General features: G+C 41.2%; 1 protein-coding gene across 1 annotated transcript in view; it reads right to left on the bottom strand.

The window, feature by feature from the left end:
• PRKCI (protein kinase C iota) overlaps nt 1-18,291 on the bottom strand; it is an 87,053-nt gene that overhangs the window by 28,220 nt on the left and 40,542 nt on the right. The window contains exons 3-8 of the mRNA XM_073674877.1: nt 10,331-10,420; nt 10,085-10,135; nt 8,219-8,304; nt 5,077-5,214; nt 4,930-4,981; nt 1,768-1,826 (exon numbers count right to left, since the gene is read on the bottom strand). Coding sequence (XP_073530978.1) covers nt 1,768-1,826; nt 4,930-4,981; nt 5,077-5,214; nt 8,219-8,304; nt 10,085-10,135; nt 10,331-10,420 — 476 coding nt within the window. The remainder of the gene's footprint in view (nt 1-1,767; nt 1,827-4,929; nt 4,982-5,076; nt 5,215-8,218; nt 8,305-10,084; nt 10,136-10,330; nt 10,421-18,291) is intronic.

Raw genomic sequence — 18,291 nt, 5'->3', positions numbered from 1 at the left:
AATTTTGGGGGTGACTCCAAATCCAGGCCTCCATTGGTTAATAAATGTGATTTCCATTGATGATTTTTGTGTGATTTTGTTGTCAGCACATTCAACTTTGTACAGAACAAAGTATTCAATGAGAATATTTCATTCATTCAGATCTAAGATGTGTTATTTGAGTGTTCCCTTTATTTTTTTGAGCAGTGTATTTTCAGTTAATGGAGCATATTTATAAAAACTGCTTAATTCTTAGACAGTGCAAACAGTCTAGACAGTCTTAAAATGCACCAAATGTCTCATAATGGTACACGTTTGATAATAGTGTCTAATTTTGTCAATGGCTTATTTGTGAAAACAATGCGCGCCAAAATTTTGACACACAGAAAATGTAGTGTGTCCGTAGGATCAACTCTCCTACGCCGTTTACATGGACATACAGATCATAGAAAGTTTAATAAAATTATACCTTGATATCTGCAATCTGATGTCTTATTTAAGAGAGATCTACATTTTTTTTATATGTAAATATAAATATTGGCTGGACACGGATCTCCCTGAGAATCTACCTCCAGAGCTTATTTTAGATGAAAGAAGGTGTTCCCAGTGCGAGACATGTAATGACTGACAGTCTGCTCTCCTGATCTACATATCTCACACTGGTAACTTCCAAAATAAGTTTTGGAGGCAGATTCTCAGGGAGATCAGTGTCCAGTCTGTAGATCTTAACAGCTCATTTACTTATTAGGAAAAATTAGGATTTCTCAGGAATAATACATCAGATTGCAGATATCAAGTTATCATTTTATTCAGCTTCCGATGACCTGCGTGACCATTTAAACGGTTTAGGAGGGGTGATCCTACTGACAGATTACCTTTAAGCCAAGCACCTTCAGAGATAACCCTTTTCAGCGAGGCCATCTACCCTAGTCGGGAAAGTTGTAAAAAGTGTCTGAAACACATCATAAATATGTTGCAAGTCATAAAAGATAGATTTTTGGCCAGACTTTGGACAAATTTAGCTTGATAAATGCCCCCACTTTTTCGATAAGATAGCCATCTGGGGATTTCAATTAAATTAGAAACAAAAAATGAATTCCAAACAAAAACCACAAGTTCCTAAGCTTCAAGTCAATGCAAAGAAACATGGGAAAAACGCATGAAATCCAGCTATAAGAAATATCTTTTAAATTTGCGATTTTTTATTTTTATTTTTTAAAGAAATCTGCACCTCTGCTTTTAGAGCATTGCAGTATTTGGCCAATGTAGGAAATCAATGCAGAGACAATGAACCCTGCTCAAGGATCATCTTGGTGTTGGAAGCAAATACATAAAATAACAGAATGACCAGAAAGTCCAGTTTTTTTGTTTGTTTGTTTTTTGCTTTCTTCAATAAAAGTGACACATTGGAAATTGGTGAAGAAGATTCGAGGCCAAGCCGTTATTCTGAAGGAATGATCTTACCTGATTCCAAGAAATACATCCAATTTAAAGTACACTGGGTAATAAAAGTATCAGATATATGACAGCAGGTATTACAGGCCACTTGTCCTGTACAAGCAATGTATTTTTCTTCTTGCAGTGCAGCTGCGAACACACAATTACTAACAAAGAGCGTGCTATTATGGCCTGTTTCCCTGGTTTTCATCTTGAGGGATGTCATACTCCCACACATACGACCAATGTTAGGTTGGAATCATTATAAAACATAAAAAAAAATAAAATCCAAAACTTGAATAGTAACAAGTCAACTATGCCACAGAATAAAAGTCTGGAAAAATCATTTACCTCTTTCTCTTCGCCATCCTGGTCTATATTATTATGACTCCTATGCCTGTAAGTTGATTCTGCAAAGAAAAAAAATAAAATTAAAAGCAGGTCATTCCTGGCTTTGTGCGCTTCAGTCTGGGATTGCTCACTATATGGTAATGTAAGGCCACTTAGTTATTCTCCTGAGGGGCTTTGGTGAGCTGGGCTATGTAAATATACAGGGGATGTGAGATACCACAGCTGGCATTGCAGGTTACAGTTATCCAACAGCTGGCATTCAGTATGTAATTTATGCACATTGGTCACGTAATGCCCAATTCTCTATTATGGATGCGTTTTGTTATAGTTTGGACTGAAGCACCCTAGAGTTCAATTCTCTTTTCAGTTTTCTCATTTTATGACATAATGGAGAAACAAACCAGCAGCTAAGATAAATCCCAGTACTGTAGTGGCAGATGTGAGCTGAATATATTTACCAGTCCTATGTCCAGTCACCATGTACTCGGGATCTACCAATGTATCTAGCTCTTCAGAATTAAAATATATTACATAATATAAAAACCATTCTGCTGGCTTGGTTTAATTGTTTGTCCCATATTCTGCGTCCCCAGCCTCTCGGCTTGATTGGTCACTAACACTTAATTGAAAATTCAAACTAGTGGCATCGTTACGCCTCTGGTCCAAACCATGCGCTCTCCGATGCTGCAATATGAGCTTTGGCTCTACAGCATCACAGCAATCCTGAAGCTGGCCGGGATCGGGGACTAACAGCGCAGTCAAGCGATCTCGACCAGCACTTACAAGCTCTATTGGAAAGAGCTTGTAAGCACGGTGCATGTTCAGCCATTGCTGCTCGATCTCCAAGATGGCCGGTCCCTTAGTAAATGAGCTGTAAGAGTTAGAACATAGTGCTGTAATTATCAGGGGAAGGGCAGCACAGTGGCTCAGTGATTAGCACTGTGGCCTTCCAGCGCTGGGGTCCTGGGTTCAAATCTCCCCAAGGACAACATCTGCAAGGAGTTTGTATGTTCTCCCCGTGTTTGTGTGGGTTTCCTCCAGGTTCTCCGGCTTCCTCTCACACTCCAAAGACATATTGATATAGAATATAGATTGTGAGCTCTAATGGGGACAGTGGCGATAATGTTGGTAAATTGTCTGAATGGTAAAGCGTTGCGGAATATGTTGGCGCTATATAAATAAAAAGATTATTATTATTAGGGGAAGAGTTTTTATCCCATCCCACCAAGGCCAATTTTTGCACTTCCGTTTTTATATCTACTTTTTCCAAGAGCCATAATGTTTAATTTTTCCATCATTTTGAAGGACACCATTCATTTACAACATTCATTGTGTGTTAAAAAGGACGGGGCAACGTCATTTTTCATTTTTTGAGGACACAGAACTTTTATTTTTCTGCCAATTGAGTTGTATGAGGGCTTGTGTGCATGGAAAGCTGATGTTTTATTGATACCATTTTGGGGTGCATACAATGTTTTGACTACTTATTGCATTTTTTAGCAGAGGTGCACTGAAAAATGGTAATTATAAGGTTTCAATTTTCTTTTTTGCTTTGTGGCCTTCACTGTACGTGTTAAAGTTTTTTTTATTTTAATAGATCAGGCTTTTATAGATGTTGATGCCAAATTTTATTTTTTTTTAGACCCCTTAGGGACTTGAATCAGCAATCATCTGATCAATTGGTTCTTGTGCAATAAGTAGCCAGCATCCGCCAGGTATGGTGTGGAGAAACTTTATTCCTTAAAGGAGTTGTACAGGCATGGGATTCAAGTCTACAATCATTAAGTGACTACAGACTTGTGGATCCTCACAGGACACAATGATACTCCGGTGCCAGCAGTCGGGGGGAGTGTGACCACAAGTATGCGATTTGCATGCATGCAGTCACATGCTGACTAGATGTGCACAGCCTCACTCAATACAAGCGAATTAAGAACAGCGGGACACGTCTAGTAAAAATGTGGCTGGAAGTATGGAAATCGTACATGATCACCCAGTCCCGACGCCGAAGAATCCTGACAAGTGTGCACTGTGAGGATTCAATTGTCTGCAGTCACAACATAACTGCCAACTTGAACCCCCAGCCTGGACAACCCCTTGAAACCCAAAATCACTCAATAGCATTCTATGCTGGTAAAACTGTTTGGTCCTGAAGATGAGAGGCTTTATTTGTAGCAATGCAGACAAAAATAGAGGTGATGGGAATAAGCTATTAAATCATAAAAATTGTTAAATTCCCTACACAGCCTAGCTCTATGGCAAACATGCTAACAGTATCTCGCATATAGGATTATTAATGTGTCGTAAAAATATGCAGTTGTGCTCAAAAGTTTACATACCCCGGCAGAATTTTTGCTTTCTTGGCCTTGTTTCAGAGAATATGAATGATAACAAAAAAACTTTTTCTCCACTCATGGTTATTGGTTGGGTGAAGCCATTTATTGTCAAACTATTGTGTTTTCTCTTTTTAAATCTTAATGACAACCAAAAACATCCAAATGACCCTGATCAAAAGTTCACATACCCTGGTGATTTTGGCCTGATAACATGCACAGAATTTGACACAAATGGGTTTGAATGGCTACTAAAGGTAACATCCTCACCTGTGACCTGTTTGCTTGTAATCAGTGTGTGTGCAGAAAAGCTGAGTGAGTTTCTGGGATCCAGACAGACTCTTGCATCTTTCATCCAGCCACTGACGTTTCTGGATTGTGAGTCATGGGGAAAGCCAAAGAATTGTCAACTGATCTGCGGGAAAAGGTAGTTGAACTGTATAACACAGGAAAGGGATACAAAAAAATATCCAAGGAATTGATAATACCAGTCACAGGTGAGAATGTTACCTTTAGTAGCCATTCAAACCAATTTGTGTCAAATTCTGTGCATGTTATCAGGCCAAAATCACCAGGGTATGTGAACTTTTGATCATGGTCATTTGGATGTTTTTGGTTGTCATTAAGATTAAAAAAGAGAAAACACAGTAGTTTCACAATAAATGTCTTCACCCAACCAATAACCATGTGTGGAGAAAAAGGTTTTTGTTATCATTCCTATTTTCCGAAACAAGGCCAAGAAAGGAAAAATTCTGCTGGGGTATGTAAACTTTTGAGCACAACTGTATGAGTGAGCTTTTCTTCTTATGATACAGTGCTTCTTATGTACCTGGCTCAATTTGTGGATTCATGCTTGGAGTGTCTGGAGGTATGATGGGTTCCTGCAATATTAATAAAAATAAAAGCATATTACAGATATGCACATCTCTACATAAATCACAAGCTTACTAACAGTAGAATAAACACCATTACTTACTGCTATCGTGTGCCGTCCGCACTCAATGCTGACTAGTTTGTGGCATTTCTTGTGGACCAGCAGCTTGCAGTTGATACATTTGTAACCCTGTCTTCCTAGTCCCCATATTCGGTCAGTGCAGATGGCACAGTGCGCTCGCTGGAAAGAGACCCACACATAAAATACATATTCACAACAGCGTGTAGCTTATATAGTCCATAAATACATGATGCAGGCACCTCCAACCATTAGCAGGAATGGCAACACACTAGGCCTTAGTATATACTTCCGTATACAACGGAAGACAACTTTTCTGAGGATAGGATTTCTACAATGATGTCAAGCACATCACATTTAGGGCCACATAAAAGTGGTGCAGACAAAGCTGGATCTGCCGATAGTCACATTCGAGCTTTCATTCTCGAGTTTGTACTGGAAAACAGATAAAATCGGTTGCTACAGACAACACCTCCATCTTTGTCTGCATTGCTATTAATAAAGCTTCTCGTCTTCAATACGAGACAATTCTACCACCACAGTTTCTATTTAAAGGGAATCTATCAGCAGGTTTTTGCCACCTAATCTAAGAGCAACATAATATAGGGCAGAGGGCCTGATTCCAGCGATGTGTCACTTACTGGGCTACTTCGTCTAATTCTGAAGAAAAGAAAAAAAAAATCACTTTTATATCTTATACTACTAAGCTGGCCAACTTCACTTTCTACAATACCGGATAGAAGATAATTATTTGCCTAATTCTGAACATCACCATGTGCACAGTTTGAGTCTTCAGAGTCGATGGGGGTTATTGAAGGCACCAGAGCAATACTCATGCTCCTTACGGTCAATTCACAGACTTGCGGTCCAAGTGTGGAGAGCCATCAAAAAGATTTTTCAATTCAAAGACACAGTAGCTGAGTCCCCCTTATGGCGTAACAGTGCTATTCCTGAATTTCTACATTCCAGAGTTGCTCAGTTTGGGTCGAACTTGGGGCTTAAGACACTGACACAGGTATATATATATCCAGTGTTTCCTTCGAGCAATGTCAACAGCTCCATCAAGCCCCCAGACACGCCTTTAGATATCTGCAACTAATACATGCATCAAATACCCGGTTCCCAGATATTGGCAATTCTCCCATATCCTTCATTCCCCCTGATAAGGATTTTAGGGAGCCAGGGACCCAAGGGGTTGATCCCCTTTTCATACACCCAGCTACTAAGCAGGAGATGTTCCTCATCACCATTGTTGGTTGAGGCCAAATGGTAATACTCTCACTATCAGAGGAAGATAGGAGCGAGGCCTTGACCTCCCCACAATAGGTTTCACCAGTAATTAATAACAAGCTAGACCAAATGTATATAGTCCATCAATGCTACCTGACACCTAGCAGGTTATATAAAATGGGTAGCTCTACCAATGCAGATTGCCATAGGTGTGGGGGAAGAGATGGCAGATTTAATAAACCTCATGTAGTACTGCCCTCCTATTGCAGACTTTTGAAAAGAGGTCATAGCTATTCTCATCGAGATCATACAATCCCCTGTACCATTCTGTCCTAAGGTATATTTGTTATGAATCCTTGATGAGGAGACCTGGCCTCGTTAGCCTTGCACTCTTCTCAGGGAACCATTGTTTTTGGCTCGCAAGGCTATCACCATGAGATGAATGGATAGAAGACCCCCGCAGATTTCACACTGGGTCAATATGGTAAATACTTCAGCTTCCGATGAGAGGGTGGTATATAAAAGTAGACACTGTCCTCAAAAATTTGATAAGGTATGGTAGCCTTTGTTTGATTCTCCTTTGACTCCCAGGCAATGAGGAATATTCTCTCAATTAAATTATGTGATATTTGGTACCCAACATTGGTGTCCTATGCTCTTGGTCAATATATAAGACCCATGGTATGTTAAGGACAGGATTAACTTTGCCAGACAGTATTAATGTAGAACGAGAAATGCGGTTTGTTCTTTTGTTCTATGATGATGCTTTGTACCATTCCTCTTAGAAATGTATGGCTAAATTGACAACTGGGTGTTTTCATTCCCCTTAACAATATAAAGTGTGTCCCTATACAGTCCAATACTGCCTGATGATTGGACAGTGGCAGGCTCTGTAGGGTAGGGCTCACCCCCAAAGCCCTATGTTATGATGTACAATCTTCAATAAAACAAGTTTACAAAAAACAAAACCCTTAGAAGGAGATTATCACTAGTGGACTAGTAAACCAGCTGCCACATAGTCCTTATGTTCATGAGCTGTGTACAACTCCCCTCCCACCACTGATTAAGAGCTTTCGGCTATGCACGGTGTACATAGAAAACTGTCAAATCAGTGGTGTCGTGGGGTTATACAGAGATCAGCATTTACAGAAGTTATAGATCGCCAGTAGTGAAAAACAGGGACTTTAATCAAAACTGCAGAAAGAAGCTCAGTAAATGACATCATTGGAACCATGGTGTCTACTCTATGTCATGCTGTTCTCAGATGGGATAGCAAAAAACGGGTGACCGTTTCCCTATAAAAGGGGTTCTCCGAGAATGTGATAAAATGCCCACTGTCACATATTTCAAGCTGCAACCCGTCCTAGTCAGGTGTAAGGATGGGCTGCAGCCTGAAGAAACACTGTTTCAGACATGCCTGAACTGTCGAGAGGACCGGCATCGTGGACAAATATAACTTATCTACTCACTCAGCTGTGCAGCAGGGATGTGACAGGAGACAAAAAAACAAAACTCCTTGGCTGACTGAACACAACAGGTTTATTTCACCAGCTTCATCCTGTTGTGTGCTCATTTGTAAACCTGTTCTGCCAAGTCAATCTTAGAAGAGACATTCACCGAACTCTCAGAAGTTTCATTTGAATTGCATCTTTTTATTGTGAATGAAGCACAGACGAACATGGTAAGGCGTGTGGCATCAGGGCATAGTAGCTGTCGTGTAGTTGTGCGTGTTGTGGGAATGGAATAGCAAGCACCACCAGCGCTGATGCAGGACTGTATGCACATTGTAATAGTAATAAAAAAATAATCCTGGATAACCTCTTTAATAGAATAGCAGTAATAGAGCCCAAAATTACACTTGCTATAGGTTTGTCTGTGTAATTAAAAGAACATACTATGTATAAAAACAAAGCTACTTCAGCCTAATAACACCTACTCTGTTAAATCTCTTGGCTTGGAATGTATGTCCATTTGCACAGTATAGTTTCCGCCACCGTCTTGCTCCACGCCGATAGATGGACTCTGATAAAAGTTTGACAGTAAAATGAAAGTTATACAAAATGTTTTGGTTTTGCTTCAGTTGGTCATGCAGAATGCAGGTTTAGGTCTGAAACCTAATTGTGTGATTATATGGCATGGCTACTACACAACCGCAGCTATATGCAGACTGACATTTGAACATGCAAAGAATGAGTTCAGATTTTCATGTGTTTGATTCTTCAACTTTGAAACATTTGTCTGAAATTTTTGGCACTTCTGACTTCTCCAGAAAAATGTAATATCATTGGACAGTACAATGTTGCATTCAGACTATTGAAAATCAAAATTGTGGCCTGATATCACATAGATCAGTAGTCACATTAATGGGTTGACTCATCACAGTTTCAGGTCTTAAGGCCCCGTCACACTTAGCGACACTGCAACGATCCCGACAACGATACGACCTGTCAGGGATCGTTGCTGCGTCGCTATGTGGTTGCTGGTGAGCTGTCAAACAGGCAGGCTCACCAACGATCAGGGGAGCAGCGACATCGTGGAAAGAATCTTTCCACGATGTCCTGCTCCTGGTTACGAGCCTGCTGAAGCAGGAGCAGGCTGATAACCATGGTAAACAGCGGGTTACTAGGGGCACACGCGCACCTAGTAACCCGTTGTTTATCATGGTTACCACTCTGCTACAGTGAGCGGGAGGTTACTGCTCACTTTAGCAGGCTCATAACCATGATAAACAGTGGGTTACTAGGAGCGCGTGTGCCCCTAGTAACCCGATGTTTACCATAGTTACCAGCCTGATCGCTGCTACCGCTGGTCACACACAGCGATGTGTGCTGACCAGCGGGAGGGCAACGACCAAAAAATGGTCCAGGACACTTTGCAGCGATCAGCGACCTCACAGCAGGGGCCTGATCGCTGCAAAGTGTCACACATAGCGACATCGCTGGTGAGGTCGCTGTTGCGTCACCAAAACCGTGACACAGCAGCGATCTCGCTATGTGAGACGGGGGCTTTAATGCAAAGGCCCAAGGTCAACTGTGTGTTCCCAGACTAACACTCTGTATGCTCTTAGTATGGCATGACACCGACTCATTCATTAGTAGGTCTTTACAGACTGGAGAATTACAGACTTGATCGGCTTCTTCTAAGGCAGTATTCACAAATGAGTTTTTAGGCAGACAACATATGGATGGAACAAGGATGGCCACCATGTCCTGTCCGTTCACATCATGGACTCCTAGAAATGTACACGTTTGGTTTGTGAACCATACCAAACCCAGACAAGTCTCTGATCTTTTTTTTCCCTACAGACCAATGTTTTTTTTTTACTTGCAGTCTCTTATTCTGCTAAGAGTTGAAATAAAAGATCAGTTGGTTTGCATGTTGCAGATCTGAGGTATCCATATAACAAAGAGAACTTTAAAAGGCTCCAAAGATCAGGCTCCAAAACTAAAAGAAAAAACTGTACTACAAATCTATATTATTTTAGTTGTTCAGTTGAATGGAACCAAGCCGCAGTAACAGGAACTGCTGCTATAAGATGTAAAAAGTGGCGCTTGGCAAATAATGAAAGTGGCGCTAGCTCGGTGAAGCACCATGATCTGCAGACCAGTGAAGGTTTCGGCAGTCGGATGCCCACTTATCTGATATTTATGGCTTATCTAAAGGATAGGTCATTCCATTAATGTCCTGGAATATGTGATATGAAGAAAAAAAAAAAAAAGAATCACAAGTTTGGGGTGTTTATTGTGTTCGTTTCCTTATTCTGCCTTTGAAACATGCATAAAATCACATTAAATCTACTTACTGTCCTCTCCGGTGCAGGGCATTCCCGGCCTCTCGGGTGTACAGGGGAAGACTGTAAAGTAACAGATTATGATTGCCATTGTACAATACATGTTGTTTTCTTCATCAGCAGTTAATTTGTGCCACCATTAAATGACTTTTATTTAACACAAAGCGAGTGCATTATGAATAGCCATCAATAATCCCTCCACAGAAGAATAACTTTACTGTATTGATTAATGTGACTCACGTATTGTATTTTTCTCACCGTGAATTAGCAGCTCAGAATCTTTATTTAGTTCATACAACCGGAAAGCTTCTTCTAGCTCCAGCTGTGAGGACACAGTGCATGGATCTCCTGATAATAAAGAAGGTAATAATACATTAGCACAAACCGTATGCATGACAGGTGAAAATAATTCCTATGTGCAATAGATGAAAATTTAGCTCAGCAAAATCAACACATCAGAGTGGAATATGTCACTGCATGGGTAAAAATATCTAGGCCATTAAGGCAGCCATGAAATGTTCTGGCCAGAAGGTTTTGTACCATTCCTCTTAGAAATGTATGACTAAATTGACAACTGGGTGTTTTCATTCCCCATAACAATATAAAGTGTGTCCCTATACAGTCCAATACTGCCTGCTGATTGGATAGTGACAGGCTCTGTAGAGTAGGGTAGGCATAGCCCCTCACCCAAAGTTGTAACCAGCCAGTTGTCAATTTACTGGCATACATATCTAGGAGGAAGAACAGAGTAACAGATCAATGCAATTAAGTCCAAAAAAGATGCTGCAGGATAGCCATTTTATGGGGAAAGCTGATGTTAGGAGAGCAGACAGGTCCTCTAAGGTCTATGTGCTGTAAAGTAGAGAATATCCTCTTGCTATCCACTAGAGTTGATCAAGAAAATTTGCAGAACCCTGGTCCAGTGGCCACCAAAACAGAGCCATGCCAACCAGCTACCTACACCCTGGTGCCTCTTCTGATTAGTAGGCCCGGAGTGACAGATGTCGGCAGGTAGGAGGAGGTTCACAAGACTCTGGTCCGGGGGCCAAAGACTAACGGTGTGGCCACTAGACTAGTGACCTTTAACACTTTTTGCTTCATCCTACCATCCACTATTTATTTAAAGGAATTTTAGAAAAAGGCTTTACAGACCCTAAATTATGTTTTAAAGACATGTTAGTTTTGCAAATACTGATGTCGCCCACAACTGAAAATTTAGAGAGTAAGACAAAGTAAACAAAGTAATTAAAAAGGCGGATTCACATCACTTTAAAAGCAATCAGTAATATGTTTTAATAAAAGAATCTGCTAGAAATCCACAAAAAAGAGCAAGTCTATACTTTAGGGCATTGAATGGTAAGTGATTGACATGTGATAATTTGTGTGCCATTTTCCGCACCGTGGTAAGAAGTCCTATTAGCAAAGGTAGCATGTAATATTACCCTGCTAATGTGATGCCTCATCTAATACCATGCCAGGAATCTCACATGCCTAAAACACAACCCCGTGATTTATCGTCTGCTGCACTAGAGTGATGTGTACGGTGGGTAGATCGAGCTTTATGGGGTGTTAAAGGGTGAGGGGAATCTGACACATCTGCTTCTGAACCCTTGATTGCAGGTACAGAGGCCGGCGGCAGCCAGTGCGATACAGGCGAGTACAGTGCAAATGAACATGACACATTGTTTTATTACTTTCTACATCAAAAATATAATTATAAGAAAAAAAAAATTACAAACAGCAAAGTGACTATTCCAGCTGAGCTTACAAATGGTTGAGAAAGAAGAGGGATTCATAAAATAACCACAACTTAAAAAAAAAAAAAAAAAAAAAAAAAAAAAAAAGAAAAAAAAAAGATGTGACGACATTTTACTTTTACTTTGTTGATTTTTTTTTTTTTTTTTTTATTAAGAAGCTATATAGATTTACATCAGTGAGCCTGACAACTTTAGCACGGTAGTGGTATCATCACAGGCTGTGGCCATTTTTGTGTCTTGGCCTTACAAATTTTTGACCTAAAAAAAAAAAAATCCTGACAAATTGAAGTAAATTCAATTTTATTCTAAAGCCATTAGTAAATACAGTTATATGAAAAAGTTTGGGCACCCCTATTAATCTTAAGCTTAATGTTATATAAAAATTGGTGTTTTTGCAACAGCTATTTCAGTTTGATATATGTAATAACTGTTGGACACAGTAATGTTTCTGCCTTGAAATGAGGTTTATTGTACTAACAGAAAATGTGCAATCTGCATTCAAACAAAATTTGACAGGTGCATAAGTATGGGCACCTCACCAGAAAAGTGACATTAATATTTAGTAGATCCTCCTTTTGCAAAAATAACAGCCTCTAGTCGCTTCCTGCAGCTTTTAATGAGTTCCTGGATCCTGGATGAAGGTATTTTTGACCATTCCTCTTTACAAAACAATTCCAGTTCAGTTAAGTTTGATGGTCGCCGAGCATGGACAGCCCTCTTCAAATGATCCCACAGATGTTCAATGATATTCAGGTCTGGGGACGGGGATGGCCATTCCAGAACATTGTAACTGTTCCTCTGCATGAATGCCTGAGTAGATTTGGAGCGGTGTTTTGGATCATTGTCTTGCTGAAAGATCCATCCCCTGCATAACTTCAACTTTATCACTGATTCTTGAACATTATTGTCAAGAATCTGCTGATACTGAGTGGTATCCATGCGTCCCTCAACTTTAACAAGATTCCCGATGCCGGCATTGGCCACACAGCCCCAAAGCATGATGGAACCTCCACCAAATTTTACTGTGGGTAGCAAGTGTTTTTCTTGGAATGCTGTGTTTTTTTTGTATGACCAAACAACTCAATCTTGGTTTCATCAGTCCACAGGACCTTCTTCCAAAAAGAAATTGGCTTCTCCAAATGTGCTTTTGCATACCTCAGCCGACTCTGTTTGTGGCGTGCTTGCAGAAACGGCTTCTTTCGCATCACTCTCCCATACAGCTTCTCCTTGTGCAAAGTGAGTTGTATAATTGACCGATGCACAGTGACACCATCTGCAGCAAGTTGATGCTGCAGCTCTCTGGAGGTGGTCTGAGGATTGTCCTTGACTGATCTCACCATTCTTCTTCTCTGCTTTTCTGATGCTTTTCTTGGCATGCCACTTCTGGCCTTAACAAGAACTGTTCCTGTGTTCTTCCATTTCCTTACTATGTTCCTCACAGTGGAAACTGACAGGTTAAATCTCTGATACAGCTTTTTGTATCATTCCCCTGAACAACTATGTTGAATAATCTTTGTTTTCATATCATTTGACAGTTGTTTTGAGGAGCCCATGATGCCACTCTTCAGAGGAGATTCAAACAGGAGAACAACTTGCAAGTGGCCACTTTAAGTAGCTTTTCTCATGATTGCATACACCTGGCTATGAAGTTCAAATCTCAATTAGGTTACAAAACCAAAAAAAGTGCTTTAGTAAGTCAGTAAAAAGTAGGTAGGAGTATTTAAAACAAGAAAATGATAAGGGTGCCCATACTTATGCACCTGTCAAATTTTGTTTGAATGCAGATTGCACATTTTCTGTTAGTACAATAAACCTCATTTCAAGGCAGAAACATTACTGTGTCCAACAGTTATTACATATATCAAACTGAAATAGCTGTTGCAAAAACACCAATTTTTATAAAACATTAAGCTTAAGATTAATAGGGGTGCCCAAACTTTTTCATATAACTGTACCTCTGGCAACAGTTAATCTAGCACAGAAAGAAGGAGTGGGCATCCTGGTATGTAATATACACGACCCCCTGTTTTTCGAAAACATGCGGCTGGGACAGTTGGGTGCTAAAATCAGCAATTCAGATGTGACCAGCTTGAGACCTTTTAACGTGGGCTGAAAATCAAATGGGTGTAAGAATGTTATCTGAACATTAGGACCGATCCACTGGTCCCATGTAAACACATCCGGCAATAAACAGTCAAGCAAGCAAACGCTGGTGTGATATTTGATCCAATCTTTTACGTGAACATTAAAATCCTTGTTTGCCATGAGCACATTGCCCCAATAAGCAGCGATCTGCTGTAGACAGTAAAACTACATTATTGATTAGTTACATTCCGCGCTGATAACTGCTCCATGTAAGCAAGGCTGATCAGCTCAGATGCCTTGATTAGAACATCCTGCACCGCTTTTAAGGTCTATACTTTCTTCTGTGTCTTCTATGGAACTATACAATAGGCCTGCCGCCACCATTAATCCACGGCCTACTAGTAATAGAAAGCTGGTAACTTAACTCCACTGTAGGATAGAAATCAAGATACTGGTGCGGTGTAGTCCATGTGGCCACTAGATGATGGCACCTGTAAGACCAGGAACAAAACACCTGGACTGCACAAGTATGTTGTTTAGCAGCATATATAAATACATCTGTATAATAGTGTCCTTTTAAATATGAATGAAATTGGTGGCAATTTAATTGATAATTAGATTCTATTTATATCTTGTTTTTACTCTGTCAGAAGTAAAATGCTGGGAGTGTTCCCAAAGTAAACTTTCCGGCATAGGCATGCAGTTTTTCTTTCACTAGGTAAGTATAGTAGACCATGTTCATTCTTTTTGTATACAGTGAAAATAGAAGATGTATCCTGATGCATAAAGGCCCAGCTTGTGCCAGAGACACTTTTTATACTCTGGACACATGGCGGTCTGTGGATATATTTTACGTGTCAACTAGTGCACCAATAAGCGATCCCAGCCTAAAAAGTGTTCACCTAGTACTTTTATTTTACATATGGCCCAAGTGCACTAAAAAATTACTAATAGCATACACCAACCTTACTGATCTCCCATAACGCTAGCCAAGTGCCCATCCGGATCTGTGGATGCATGATCAGATTGGCTGCAGCAGTCACTGACAATGCTAGTAGAGAAGAGGAGCAAGAGACCCTGCCAGCGATACAGAGGAGCAATTGGGGATTTGTAGGTGCGTACGAGCTATTATTTTTATATCACACTCAGCCAACATGAAGAACAGCATTGGGTGAAGAACCCTTTTACCTTTCAGCAGTTTTTAACTTGCAGATTACTTGATTAAAGTGGTTTCCCCCTTTCAGAAAATGTTGTCCTGGTATCTGGAGCTGTGGCACAGATATCGCATCAGTGGCCAGCCAGTGAGCTAAGCAGCTCTACCCGTGTAGATGAGAAGCCGCGCTCAGACTTGTTGAGCTCACTGACTGACTGCCACGCTGCTCACGTAACGTCTGCACCACTGCCAATACCAGGGAGCAGCGGAGCAGACTCAGCGGTGGACGCAGGGAAAGTAAGTAAAGCGCAGCTTGTTTTTTTATGACAAACTGAAGCCAGGGACTGGAATTTTCTGAAGGGGGACAACTCCTTTAAAGTGCATTATTTCAATATATCTATCTACACGGCTCAAAAAAATAAAGGGAGCACTTAACAGAATATAACTCCAAGTAAATCAAACTTCTGTGAAATCAAACTGTCCACTTAGGAAGCAACACTGATTGACAATTTCACATGCTGTTGTTCAAATGGAAAAGACAATAGATGGAAATTATTGGCAATTATCAAGACACCCTCAATAAAGGAGTGGTTCTGCAGGTGGGGACCACAGACCACATCTCAGTACCAATGCTTTCTGGCTGATGTTTTGGTCACTTTTGAATGTTGGTTGTGCTTTCACACTCATGGTAGCATGAGACGGACTCTACAACCCACAGAAGTTGCTCAGGTAGTACAGCTCATCCAGGATGGCACATCAATTTTGAGCTGTGGCAAGAAGGTTTGCTGCATCTGTCAACGTAGTGTCCAGAGGCTGGAGGCGCTACCAGGAGACAGGCCAGTACACCAGGAGACGTGGAGGGGGCCGTAGGAGGGCAACAACCCAGCAGCAGCACCGCTACCTCTGCCTTTGTGCAAGGAGGAACAGGAGGAGCACTGCCAGAGCCCTGAAAAATGACCTCCAGCAGGCCACAAATGTGTATGTGTCTGCACAAACGGTTAGAAACAGACTACATGAGGGTGGTATGAGGGCCCGACGTCCACAGATGGGGGTTGTGCTCACAGCCCAACACCGTGCAGGACGCTTGGCATTTGCCACAGAACACCAGGATTGGCAAAGTCGCCACTGGCGCCCTGTGCTCTTCACAGATGAAAGCAGGTTCACACTGAGCACATGTGACAGACGTGACAGAGTCTGGAGACGCTGTGGAGAGCAAGCTGCTGCCTGCAACATCCTTCAGCATGACCGGTTTGGCAGTGGGTCAGTAATGGTGTGGGGTGGCATTTCTTTGGAGGGCCGCACAGCCCTGCATGTGCTCGCCAGAGGTAGCCTGACTGCCATTAGGTACAGAGATGAGATCCTCAGACCCCTTCTGAGACCATATGCTGGTGCGGTTGGCCTTGGGTTCCTCCTAATGCAGGACAATGCCAGACCTCATGCGGCTGGAGTGTGTCAGCAATTCCTGCAAGATGAAGGCATTGAAGCTATGGACTGGCCCGCCCGCCCTTTCCCCAGACCTGAATCCGATTGAGCACATCTGGGACATCATGTCTCGCTCCATCCACCAACCTCACGTTGCACCACAGACTGTCCAGGAGTTGGCGGATGCTTTAGTCCAGGTCTGGGAGGAGATCCCACAGGAGACCATCCGCAACCTCATCAGGAGCATGCCCAGGCGTTGTAGGGAGGTCATACAGGCACGTGGAGGCCACACACAATACTGAGCCTCATTTTCACTTATTTTAAGGACATTACATCAAAGTTGGATCAGCCTGTAGTGTGCTTTTCCACTTTAATTTTGGGGGTGACTCCAAATCCAGGCCTCCATTGGTTAATAAATTTGATTTCCATTGATTATTTTTGTGTGATTTTGTTGTCAGCACATTCAACTTTGTACAGAACAAAGTATTCAATGAGAATATTTCATTCATTCAGATCTAGGAGGTGTTATTTGAGTGTTCCCTTTATTTTTTGAGCAGTGTATAAACAGTTGAAACCAGAAGTTTACATACACTATACAAAAAAACACATGCATGTTTTTTTCAATATCTGACATGAAACCAGAATAAACCTTTCCCATTTTAGGTCAATTGAGATTACCATAATTTTTAAAAATTGAGGAAGGAAGGAAGGAAGGAAGGAAGGAAGGAAGGAAGGAAGGAAGGAAGGAAGGAAGGAAGGAAGGAAGGAAGGAAAGAAAAAGAAAGAGAATGTTGTAAGGCATTTTTATTACTTAAGTCAAAAGTTTACATACACTAACATTACTATGCCTTTAAACCATTCTGGATGACCCATATTATGATGCCATGCCTTTGGAAGCTTTTGATAAGTTTTTTGGCAACATCTGAGTTAATTAGAGACACACCTGTGGATATATTTTAATGCACACCTGAAACACACTGCTTCATTGTGTAGCATCATGGGAAAGTAAAGAAATCAGCCAAGATATCAGGAAGAAAATCGTGGACTTGCACTAGTCTGGCTCATCCTTGGGTACAAATTCAATATACCTGAAGGTGCCTCGTTCAACTGTACAAACAATTATATGCAAGTACAAACAAGATGGAAATGTCCAACCATCATACTGTTCAGGAAGGAGATGGGTTCTGTGTCCCAGAGATTAACATGCTTTGGTCCGACATGACATATATCAACCCAAGGACAAAAGCAAAAGACCTTGTGAAGATGATGGCGGAAGCTGGTAAGATTGTGTCAATATCTACAGTGAAACGAGTACTGTATCAACATGGGCTGAAAGGCCACTCTGCCAGGAAGAAGCCATTACTCCAAAAGAAACATAAAAAAGCCAGATTAATGTTTGTAAATGCACACAGGAACAAAGACATGTCCTGTGGTCTGATGAAACTAAAACTGAACTTTTTGGGCATAATGACCATTGTTACGTTTGGAGAAGCTTGGAAGCCTAAGAACACCATCCCAACTGTGACACACAGGGGTGGTAGCATCATGTTGTGGGGTTGTTTTGCTGCAGGAGGGACTGGTACACTTCACAAAAGAGATGGCATCATGAGAAAAGAAGATTATGTGGCAATACTGAAAGGGGTTGTCCACTACTATTTAAAATATGCCAAAGCGTTTTTATGATGAAAAGCAGCTTCTTTGTAACTGCCTGTGAGCGGCCAGTGATAGAGCCGTTCACAGGCAGAAAAGGCAGAGGGAGGTAATTATAAAGAAGTTGCTTTTCATCATAAAAAAGCTTTGGC

The sequence above is a fragment of the Phyllobates terribilis genome, unplaced genomic scaffold (genome assembly GCF_046119375.1).
Source record: "Phyllobates terribilis strain yellow unplaced genomic scaffold, ASM4611937v1 Scaffold_3__8_contigs__length_932513732, whole genome shotgun sequence".
Lineage (NCBI taxonomy): Eukaryota > Metazoa > Chordata > Amphibia > Anura > Dendrobatidae > Phyllobates > Phyllobates terribilis.
Note: the sequence above shows the minus strand (reverse complement) of the source record. Positions and strands in the feature narration are given on the sequence as shown.